Source organism: Adiantum capillus-veneris, chromosome 3 (assembly GCF_014529385.1).
Source record: "Adiantum capillus-veneris isolate H3 chromosome 3, ASM1452938v2, whole genome shotgun sequence".
NCBI classification, from domain to species: domain Eukaryota; kingdom Viridiplantae; phylum Streptophyta; class Polypodiopsida; order Polypodiales; family Pteridaceae; genus Adiantum; species Adiantum capillus-veneris.
In genome coordinates, this window is record NC_140933.1 from 137,451,665 (window position 1) to 137,463,476 (window position 11,812).

Below are 11,812 nucleotides of genomic sequence, written 5' to 3' on the forward strand. Positions count from 1 at the left end.
CCACAGACCTGCTGTGTATGCGTAGACCTGCTGCACGTGGAGTTGGACTTGGTAGAGGGGCGAGAATGCACAATTCGGGATTGCTTGCTGGACGAAGGCAGGGGCAGAGCTTGATGCAAGGGGCTCTCCCACAGGGCCGCCCCTCGCCCTAGGGAGGCCGACATGAGAGAGAAAGAAGAAGAAGAAGAGAGTTTTAATGTCGTCCATATCGTGCAATTTTAGCACAAAAGCAGCAATCACAAGAGACCTCGCAGATTTATCCGACGAGTCTTGCATCGAAGACCTATTGCTAGAGAGAGAGAGAGAGAGAGAGAGAGAGAGAGAGAGAGAGAGAGAGAGAGAAGAGATAAGAGAAGAGGAAGAGAAATTTTAACATCAAAGGAGCAATCCCAAGAAACCTCCAAGATCTATCCGACGAGTCTTGAAATGAAGACGTGCTTAGAGAGAGAGAGAGAGAGAGAGAGAGAGAGAGAGAGAGAGAGAGAGAGAGAGAGAGAGAGAGAGAGAAGAAGAAGAAGAATAAGAAGAAGAAAAAGAGTGTTTTAACGTCGCACGAAACTATCCCAAGAGACCTTCTTTGTTACAATATGACGAGCGTGCATTTATGACTACACAAGTAGATCACTGCATCCATCGTGTTTGAAGCCCCTTATTCAAAGACCCTTTTTTGGCCTGCTAAAGGCCTTAGTATCCATATGGGTGAAGGTCATGCAAATTTGTTTACTGGACATGTGTCCCTTTAAAAATTGAAAGAAAGAAAGAATTTCCTTTCAAATGTTATTTCCCAATGAAATCAGCACGTGTCCCTTTAAGAATCGAAAAGAAAGAAAGCATTTAGTTTCAATTTCAAATGCTATTTCCCAATGTTGCTTTCATTTTTTTTTTGGCATGCTTAAAAAGACTTTAAAGAACAAAGGATTAAAGAGTATTCATAGGAGTTTGATCCATAGGATACGGGGCTAGTAATGGGGTGACCCCTGAAGAGAGACAGACGTGGGCTAAATAATGAATTTAGAGAGCGTCAACTCTTGTACAAGCAAGTAGGTGTGGTGCGATGGTTACATGATTGCATTCCGCTTTCTCATTGGCTAGCGCATGGGTTGGATCTCATGTGGCGCTCTTGTCCATGATATTACCCTTATGAATCTTGTTGTTGGGAGCCCTTTTTTAAACAAAGGGAAATTGTTTCCACTGCCTCACGCATTGCCAGAGGCGCGATAGCTCCTCAACTTTTTGCTACACCTCGACCTTAATGCCATTTACGTTTCACACTAGAGAGACGTCAAAACTCTGCAACAATCAAAAGACGCACCCGACATTGGTTTAAAGGTCCTTAAACTCGGGGTTTTACCCTAGTGTTTTTTAGAACAAAGGATTGAAGAGTATTCATAAGAGTTTGATCCATCATGTGAAGTATTGTTTCAATAATTCTTTAATATATACTTTCATTTGTAAAGAGTCCTTTTATTTAAAGACTCCATAAAGATTCATTTTATTAAATTATTAAATTGATTTATTATTCTCTAGGCTTAATAAATCTATCTTTTTTAATGAAAGCATTAGTATATTCTTTTGTTTTAGTGTTTAATGTGTTACTTATTTTATTGCTTCTATTTTATTTCTTTTTTAAAAAAAAATTCAAGGAATAATGTGTAATGTGCACCTTTCACCTTAGTATTTAAGTGGAGCTTTTTTTAATATATAAATTATTTGAGATTATGATTGGGTTCACAAGAGCCGATGAAAGACATTCAAAAAGGAATGGTTGTCCATTGGCACGAAAAGAAAGTACACTTCTTTGGACCCACCAAAAAATAGCAACCCTTCCCCCCTTGGAAGAGCAGCTCTATCGTCCACTTTTCAGCATGAAACATGGATCGGTGTGATTGAATTGAATCCAACAACTATGTACTAAACAACACTACCACTACACTACAGTTCATTGATGGCAAAATTGTATAGAAAAAATTTTATAGAACTACCTTTGTCCCTTGTGAAAGAAGAGAGAGGTGGAAGAAAGAGTCCGAGGTTTTTGCCATCGACTCTTGTAAATCTAACTTGTGTATGTATAATGAATAATATAATATATATTTTTATTTTTATTTTTTGATTTATTTTATTTTCAAATCATAATGTGAAATGTGTATTTTTCACCTTATTATTTAAGTGAAGCCTTTTTTAATATATAAACAATTTGTGATGATATATTTTAATGGATAATATAATTTTATTTTAAAACACTGTAGGCACTCATTTAAACTTACTTTCCAAAAAATCTCATTCTCCCTTTAGCTTAGCAAGCCTTTGTGCCTCTTCGCCTTATTTATATATGACGTCAATCTAAGATTTAGACTCTCCACTAAGCTTTTTTAACACTACAACAGAATCAGGTGCCTTCGACGCAGATTTTGACGCCGACCGTCGAAAACTGCATCGAAATGCACGTCCCTATGAAATAGTCGACATATGCATCGATATACACATCGATATAGCCAGTTTTTCGATGCATATTTTGATGCCTATATCTACGCCTATATCGACGACCATAACCAGAAAATCTTTTTATTGGGCAGAGGACAAGCAGCCTGGCCTGTGGCTGTGTGTCCAGTGAAAAGATGGACATAGCCACAACCAGACTGCCTGTCCTCTGCCCAAGAAAGCGAGCAGCACCAAAATCAACCGTGCTCCCGCAGAGATTTTGGTAGAGTTCCCTTCGTTTTAACATAAACTTTTCAAAAAAAACCATATATACGCCTCCTACATGATATCCATGTAGGATCTCACATGAGATTTAAGGCACAACTTGATGGAAGAAATGAAAGAAAAAAAGAATTGAACTTCATAATGAACTTTGTGCATAACCATAACCATAACCATAACCATGATCAAAACCATAACGATAACCATAATGTTTAACCATAACCAAAACCATAACCATAATCATAACCATAAAGTTTGTTACATTCCTGCATAATTACCATAACCAAAACCATGATCAACACCTGGCCAAAACAATATATAATCATTTTCAAAACCAGCCATAGCCATAACGTCCATAACTATAACCAAAACCATGATCAAGACCTATATGTGCATGTCTATACAAGAAAGAAACACAGAGATGTGTCTATGTCTCACAAAACATATATAGAAAAACCACTGATGACTCGCCCATCACAACCTGCACATAAAGGGACAAGTCACAAAATTAGTATGATATTACTTCACATATACTTAATTAATTAAGTCAACTCACACATATTATTTGTCTCGATCAAACGTCTCACCTCAATCGATCAGCGAGACTCTAAGGCCTCCAGTCTACAGTCTCTCCTACGGTAGCAAGATCATTCAATACATCATAAATGCCTTTTCGATATCCATCTGTCTCCTCCTAGCGTGTCGGGGCTCGATGCATTGCAAGATTTTGCGTTTATTCAAAAACCAAAGTAATTAAGAATACATGATTCATCGCTCTTGAAAAAAAACGCCATAGCTAGGATTGGATTGGAAACTCACAAACTCATAGCAAAAGGTGTCGAAGCCTCCGTTGCCAAGATGAGATGTGCCCCTCGTCTCCTTATGGCTCGCCACGTCCAGACGTTGTTGTCTAAACCTCATGTCCGATGTCTCCTCCTCCTCCCTGATCTGCTGCCACTACTCATGTGAGATGCCCTTAGGCTTCGACGAGCCCTGTATGAAAGCTCGACGAGCTGCATCTCGACGATGTTTCACGGTGTCCCGTGCAACATTCGTGATCCACCTCCTCGGAACCTCTTCTAAACCCGGAGCAGGGCGATACTCTCTCAGGATGGTCTCCACTATATAATTGATTTTGCCGTGGTCCTGAGGTGCTAGAAAACTGCACCTCTGCGAGCTGGCAAACCTACTCTTTCATCTCACTCCCGACACTATCCATGTCAACCTGTCCATCTGGTTGTACAATATAGACCTTGAGGGCACTAGGATCGTGTGCCCCCCAAGGTGTCCGAGGTGTGCTAAGAGGTGTGTCTGCATTGGACGGGGATCGTGAGCGGGAGGGATCGAAGCATCCGTGGAACCTCCTCCACAGCAACCACCACCTCCACCTGACGATCATCGAGATCAACGAGTGTGCCTGTGAAGCGGAGATGCTGACGTACCCGCCTCTGTCGTACCCATAGGTGTCGAGGCGGTCATGATGGGAGATCTCGCAGGCGTCGTACCCATAGGCGTCCCCCCCTCCCATAGGCGTCGGACCCTCGGGTGTGAAGCCCCGAGGCGTGGTACCCGTACCTCTGGCTATCCAATACTGAGACGCCTGTGCCATCTGAGAGGGCGTCATCCGTGTGACGAAGACCATAAATGCATCTGCACTCATAGAACCGGGATCTGGCGACTGGTCTGCCATACTATAGTGTTGCACAAAGAAAGTAAAAGAAAGCGTAAGAACACCTTTGTTTAAATTAAGAAAGAGCTTGATTGTAAATCTTACAGGCCTCGACTAGTGAGGCATCATCGATAAGATCTTGCACCGTATCATCGTCTATCTCTAACTGCAGACATAACTCTGCCCCAACTCGTTCTGGCAGATTGTCTTCATCCATTGCATCTTCATCTACAAGTGTCATATCTGCCTCGTCTACGTCATCCCTCGTATATCTGTCAGCTTCCTCTGCCATACCTTCATCCATCTCATCTAATGTCACAATAGTATCTGCGTCGTTTGGCCGACTTTCCTCGAGGAGCTCTTGTCCTTCAAATACTTGTTTATTTCTTGGAGCAACCTGAACCACAAACCACCATTGTGGCTCTCGAGGGTCCGGTACAAAGAGCACTTGCTCGCAATGTTCGGGGAGCGCAAACGTGTCGCTTGCATCTGTCCAAACCTTTGTAGAATCTATCTGCACAAGCTTGTTTCCATCTCTGCGTACCGTTGCATTGCGACCAGAAGTAATCACCTTGAACCACTTCACATCCAACAAAAACATCTCAAACCGTCTAAAGCTGACTTTCAAGATAATTTTGACACCAGAATACGGTAATCCAGGTTGCTAGTGCTCTTGTTCGTGTCTCTGGCACTAGCCCAACTCTTTTGCATGAAACTAACCATTACCCCACTGTCAAACGTGTTTCTTCTGCTGTCAATTTGGTGTGTTCTAAAATGCTTTCCATGCGACCACAATGCCATGTATCTATGATACCTCCAGTCACATCCAATAGCTAGCTCTTCCTCTTCTGGAGATATGGGTTCTCCGATCTGTCGAGTTGCTCTCACTGTCTTGTCCAACCATGCCATTGTAGGGAATTCAGGTAGAGGAGTGAGATGGTCTGGCAAGGGTAAGCCTCTAGTTGCTCGGCTTCGCCTGAAATCGTGTCGCTCCTTATTGCGTCTCTCTTTCTCTTCTTCGTACATTTCAAGCCATTTTTGCATTGGCTCTGAATTTAGTATACAGAACTTCATGATCTTTTCTCGCATGGCGTCATCCATTTTCTTCAGCACCCCTTGCCCCTACGGCTCCGCTCCCACCAATCTTGCATCCTCCTCATCGCTCCATAGTCGAGGCATTTCTGGGTCAGAAATGGATAGAAATTCGGCCGTCAAGAAAGAGACTCTTGCACCAGCCATCCTTCTGCCATGCTCCCCTCTGGACGTGCTTTTTGGCGAACAAAACCCTTAAGTGTTTTCATGAACCGCTCTAGAAAAAAAATCCAACAGCTGTGGACTGTACCTCCCACTGCAACCTCATCTACTACATGGACGAGCAAGTGCATTTGGATAGTTAGGCAGCTCATGGGTAGATACTTCTCAATCATGCAAACTGCCTCAATGGAGTTAGCCCTTGAGACTGCAATGGATTCCTCTCGTATCTCCTTGGAAGAGATCCACCACACTAGCTCTGAAATCTTGTATATGCAGGACCGCACTTTCTCCGTTAAACACCCATTGATCGCAATTGGAAGAATAAATTGCAAGAACTTATGCCAGTCGTGCGATTTCAGTCCTGACAGTTGATCGTCACGGGTGAATGCTGTCTTGAGACACCGCATGCATCCTGTTGGCGTCCTGAACTCTGAAATTACCCTTTTGACTTGTCGTTCCTCGCTTTTTAGCAATACCCATGGCGCTCTTGGAAGCTTTGTTTGGCCTGTTGCATTGGTGAAAGGTCACAGCTCTGACATCTTTCCAACTGACTACAAATCATCTTGTGAAGCTCGATTGTCTTTCATTCCTATGATTGTCTCCCGGAGGAGCTCTCCCACATTCTTGAATATATGCATTGGATCCAGCAAATGGTTAATTAGTAGATCACCCCAGTACGGCAACGTATGGAGAATGGACAAACGCTTCATTCTTGGAACAGGTTGCCCCTCATGTTGCTCCCATCGGCGACGGCACTCTTGTACATGCATAGGACGACATTCGATGCGACCAAGCTAACCTTCACACAAGTGATGGCCATCTGGAAGACAACGATGGTGGCCTTGATAAATTGTCTTTCGAAGCGAGGCAGAATAGCGCACATCCAAAGAAGGCCCGCAAATTAGACATGCATTGTATCCCGAAGTTGTAAGCCCTGCATATATTAAAGCATGATTCAGTACTACAGAAGTGCTTGCGAATAGCGAGAATTTTGTAAATCATCCACCATTACCAGAAGCTTCACCGTATCTTGGCCAATCATGCATAGTCCACATAAGAAGTCCATGGATCCTTGCATGTTGTTGTCCTGCTGGTTCAACCGCATCTGCTATGTCGATCCCATGCCATAACTCTTGGAGCTCGTCCACTAGTGGTGCGAGATAAACATCCATGTTTTTCAAAAACAAAAAGATAACAAGCACCTTCTCGCCAAAGCAAAGGAGGCTGAGCACACTCTCACTACAAACATGACCAACCTTGCCACTCAAGTTCAAAAAGCAACCATCACGGTCTCTTCCAAAGTAGAAGAGTGCATGCAAGAACGTTGCCAACATGAAGGACTAGCACTATCTGTTCGAATTGGTGGCTTGCCCTCTACTTGGTGGGGAGAGAGCGACGAGTGCACTTCAACACTAATGAAGCTCAACCAAGCCATCCACCCAACCGAGTTGACCCCAACACAATCGAAAAGGTTCTCTACGACAATCGCACCAATCAAGGCATTTTGGTCTTCAAGACTAAATGGGCATGCATCGCACTTCTACAACAAGGACAACTTCTCAAGGGCACCAAAGTATGGATAAGCGACGCCTTGACGACCCCCCCCCCCCAACTCAAAGTCAAGAAACAAGAGCTCCAAAAGGTTTGAGAAGCACGAGAAGCCGGTAAATGGGCTGTCTACTAAGGCGGCAAAGCCATCATCGAGGAATTTTGGACTCCAAAGACTCCCAAGCCACCTTCCCCTTCTTCCCCTCATAAGTGACATCTGTCACAATTTTGTTGTATCCGCATTAGTCATGATTTTTCATGTACTCCTCTAGTAAGAGGCTCGACCATGTATGTTTTTGGTCCCATACGTCATATTTGACCTCCAAGGATGATAATGGAATCTCTCTCTCTCTCTCTCTCTCTCTCTCTCTCTCTCTCTCTCTCTCTCTCTCTCTCTCTCAATAGGTCTTCGATGCAAGACTCGTCGGATAAATCTTCGAGGTCTCTTGCGATTGTTGCTTCTGCCCTAAAATTGCACGATATGGACTCTTTATTGCACCACATATTTCCACAAATTTTGACCATCAAGAGCCACTTATCAGCTCCACACACCCCACATGATATGTTTGTTTTGGTCCATAGGTCATATTTTACCTTTAAGGATGATAATGAAATCTCTCTCTCTCTCTCTCTCTCTCTCTCTCTCTCTCTCTCTCTCTCTCTCTCTCTCTCTCTCTCTCATATGGAGTATCTTTTGACACATTGGCGACACCTGCTCTTCTTTATGGAGTTGAAGTGTTCGGCGGGAGCATCTCAAAGTCTACATGGAAAACTTTTGTGAATGCCCAAAAGAGTTCTCTTACAAACTTTCTCCAAGTTAAGACACAAACACCACACACACACACATATATGTCAAGATCTTGAGCACGAGATGGATGCAAGACATAAAGAAGTGGTTTTAGAGATGGGATGCATTACACTTGCTACATGATGCTTCAATAGACTCCCAAGTGAATGAAGCTTTTCTACAATGCCAATGTATTACAGCTTGGGAGGAATCTCGTGGGTCGTCGTGCTTCATACATTACACCACCCATATTGCCCTCAACTACAAAACCATGTTCTTCATGGAAAGAGGAAACCGTACTCACCCTTATATGCTTGAGCCTCTCCCTTTGTCAGTGATACACAGTGTCGTAGCCATTCGGCTTAGCTCCCACTCCCTTTAATACAAGACAGGGTGTCGGGTAATGGAGAAGAGTCAAATCGACTCTATACGTTATGCTCACTGCAAGTTCAAGGGTCTGAGTACCACACAGTTCTAGAGTGCTCAGCTTTTGCTCGCATCCGAACTTGCTTCCCTCATATTTTGAGCCATGACTTAGACCTACACACTTTCCTCTCCCAACCATAGTGTGGGCCCTCCATTGCGCCTCTCATCACCATAATGTTGGAGCATCGAGAATCACATAGTACATCATATGTATCTTTGGTCCCATAGGTCATATTTGGCCTCAAAGACAATAATAATCTCTCTCTCTCTCTCTCTCTCTCTCCCCCCCCCCCCCCCCCCCCCACCTTGGGAATGCAACTAACAAAAATGTGCTAATAAAGCTTTGGGTGGCCTCACCGCCCGTCCAAAACCAGTTTGCAACGCCAAATAATTGATCTCGGTAACATGGTACATTCTTTTGTTGCCTTGGGGCCTTTTTCCATATTATTGAAGTTTAGTGGGCACCTAATTGTAAAGCACCCGTGCTCATTTAACCTATGCGAGATGGTGGACGGGAAGCAATGCTCGTAACAAACCTAGGTTTAGACCTGTGTCACGTGCAGGCCGACGGACAAGCCAAAAAGAGCTTGTATGGGCGGCCATTGTGTCACACAATAGTGGAAAGTTTATTTAAAGTAAATAATTTTGCCATTTAGAGCAACGAATTTGCTAGGAGGTTGGAATAAGACACTTGTGATTGAAGAATGTCTTCAGCTCGAAACATGTGGGAGATCTTCACACGCCTTCTTTTGCATGTCTACGAAGTTGCTGAGATGGGCGAGGGGGTCAAGTCGCCCCACTTTGCTTAGTAACAAACATGTCAGTTGGTCAATACCAACTTGTCATGTCAACAACACACACGTCCGGGCGGATGCATGTGACAAGGGCCTTAGTGTGATCGTACCCACAAAGTTTTGAGATTTACCTCTAAATTTAAAATTTGAAATGTGGTGAGAAAATTAGTAAATGTATAAGGCTTCTCACTCCGGAACATGAGTTTGGGCTAGCTGCGAGGTAGACGACGCGAACACTGCAGCTTCACCTGCTGCTTGGACCATCACCATGATCTACATAGTTCCGTTTCACACCACGCTCAGCGTCCCCGTCACCATTAACGGCGTCACAACTCAGAGTGAACTCGGACATATCTATCTTCAACCCTACCCTCCATTCTGCTCAACCAGCTGATCTTCCATCTTCATCTTCTGCCCATGCATGATCTGTTCTTACAACTCTCGCAGAAGCTGCCTTGGTAAGATCAGTTGTTACTTCTTGCGTGCATTATATTATGTGCGGCCACTGCTTCTTTTGGGGGGCATGGTCGTACAAGCACTTCTGTTTCCATGGAGATTTTAATTTATGATCCTTTGAGGAACCTTATCTGATTGCCATTCTTGCTTGGCCACGTCCATCATCAGAGAGATTCGAACTCAAAGAATCAGAATAACTCAAATCGTCTGTCAGAGAGAGGTTAGAAATCATTGTGGTGTTTCTGGTATCCTCTTGAAAAGTTGAAGCTCTGTGGGTCTGTAACATCAATAATTGCTCAATAGTATTGTTCAAGATTTGAATGTTTCTCAGAATTGCTTGTGATGTGCTCAAATCTTCTCCACGACAGCTTTTCAGGACTCAGCATGTTGCAAATGCCCTTGGGAGATTTTACAATTGGAGGATACCTGTATGATACATATATACCGATTCATTTCATCAGTAAAATTCATTACCTGTGGTTCTGTCTCCAGCCCCGTATGTGCATCAATTAGATGCAGTAAAAGGAACTGATCGTACGATTTCTGTTTTCCTGAAAGTCATACATCATCAGCAATACTGAGGTGGCTTCATATATAAATTGTTTTCAGCTCTATACATTTTGTTGAGCATATATGTCATGTGCTAAAAATCTCTTGAGAAGAGGATTTGCGCACAAGGACACACAATACTTCACAAGGAACTGATAAAAGGACTGATCACCATGTTATTCATGACGTATCCATGAACTTTGATGGCCTTGTTCATAAAAGGCATGCGGTTACCATCAAGGGATCAATGCGCATGAATACCTAACATGCTCCCTCACTAGAGTGATTGATCAGGCTTTGTACGCTTCAATGGCTTTTGCAATTTGAGGGTATTTGTATAGAAAGTTCTCAGAGGACTTTGGTATTCTGGGAGGTTTGTTTAGGTTTAGACAGGACATTTTTAGTTCTTAATCTGTCTAGTCGAATCTTGGATGGCACTTTGTTTTCATTCTCAGAGGAAAGCCAGTTTTGAAAATCCCAAATTTCTATTTTTGGTGCTACAGATTTGCTTGTTTTTGGCAGAATTAATCATCATATACAAATTGGTGGTATTATCTCATCTAGGTTTCATTTACCCAAGCTGTTTGTTATTGTCTGGTTTGTCAGGGTCAATTCCTAATCTGATCAAACCCCACAATGAATTGGCGTTCTTTGCTTCTAAGGCTTTGACAAATTACAGCACATGCTTAGTGACGAATGGGGTTGGGTGCTAATCAATTTTTGAGAAAAACCTTTGAAGCTTTGATGGAAATGCTGTAGACTGGTGCAGCAGGTTTGTGATTTGCAGCACTTGACAAAATGGTTACATATCTCGAGTTTCATTTCTTTTTCTTCTGACCAGGATATCTATTCACTTATGGCAAAGCATTTCTTCGATACCATCACTAACCTGTCATTAGAGTTTACCAAAGATAAAATTGGGCATATGGCATCTTCTAGATTTCCCTCATCATTTTTACACACAGTTGACATCGTTGAACTCGCTTCTTCTTTGAGGTTTGTAATTGAGAGTAGTCATTTCTATTTCTCGAGTGTTTTGAATTTTGTGTAGTCCACTCCCTAGATAGGAAGCTCCTCGATCACTTTTCTCTCTGAAGTGCACCACATTTAGCGAATATGTCAACTGTGGCATGGCCAAGCACGACATCTTTTTTCAATAGCCCGTGACTAACAATATCAGCCTGAATTCTTATGCCCATCTTGCATACAGCCACATGCCTTCAAGATGCACGCCTACGTGCCTTCCTTGCCCTACTCTTGTCGCACACATCCCGATGAAAGTGCATTCCAAGAGACAATATTCCGGACAGGAAGCTCCTCAAGCACTTTTTGTGCTTTCTCAAGCACACCACAGTTGGCATACATATCAACCAAAACAGTGCCAAGCATGACATCTTTTTTCAATAGTCTTTGATTAAGAATAAAACCATGAATTTTTTCTGCCCATATTAGCATCTTACAGAGAGCCACATGCCTTCAAGATGCATGCGTATGAGATTGCATTTGGAGGGAGGCCCCTTCGCATCTGCTAAAAACATACTAGAGCTTACTGGTGGGGCAAATCTTGCAATCAGTGCATTCCAAGAGTCCACTCCCCATATACCTCCAGCACTTTTTTGTGCTCTCTGA

General features: G+C 43.0%; 1 protein-coding gene across 1 annotated transcript in view; it reads left to right on the top strand.

Moving 5' to 3' along the window:
- LOC147461794 (uncharacterized) overlaps window positions 1-10,692 on the top strand; it is an 18,102-nt gene extending 7,410 nt beyond the window's left edge. Inside the window, exons 3-5 of the mRNA XM_086506374.1 lie at window positions 9,803-9,854; window positions 10,003-10,062; window positions 10,127-10,692. Of these exons, the coding sequence (XP_086362500.1) occupies window positions 9,803-9,854; window positions 10,003-10,062; window positions 10,127-10,215 (201 nt within the window). The 3' untranslated portion in view covers window positions 10,216-10,692. The remainder of the gene's footprint in view (window positions 1-9,802; window positions 9,855-10,002; window positions 10,063-10,126) is intronic.
- The last annotated feature ends 1,120 nt before the right edge of the window (window positions 10,693-11,812 follow it).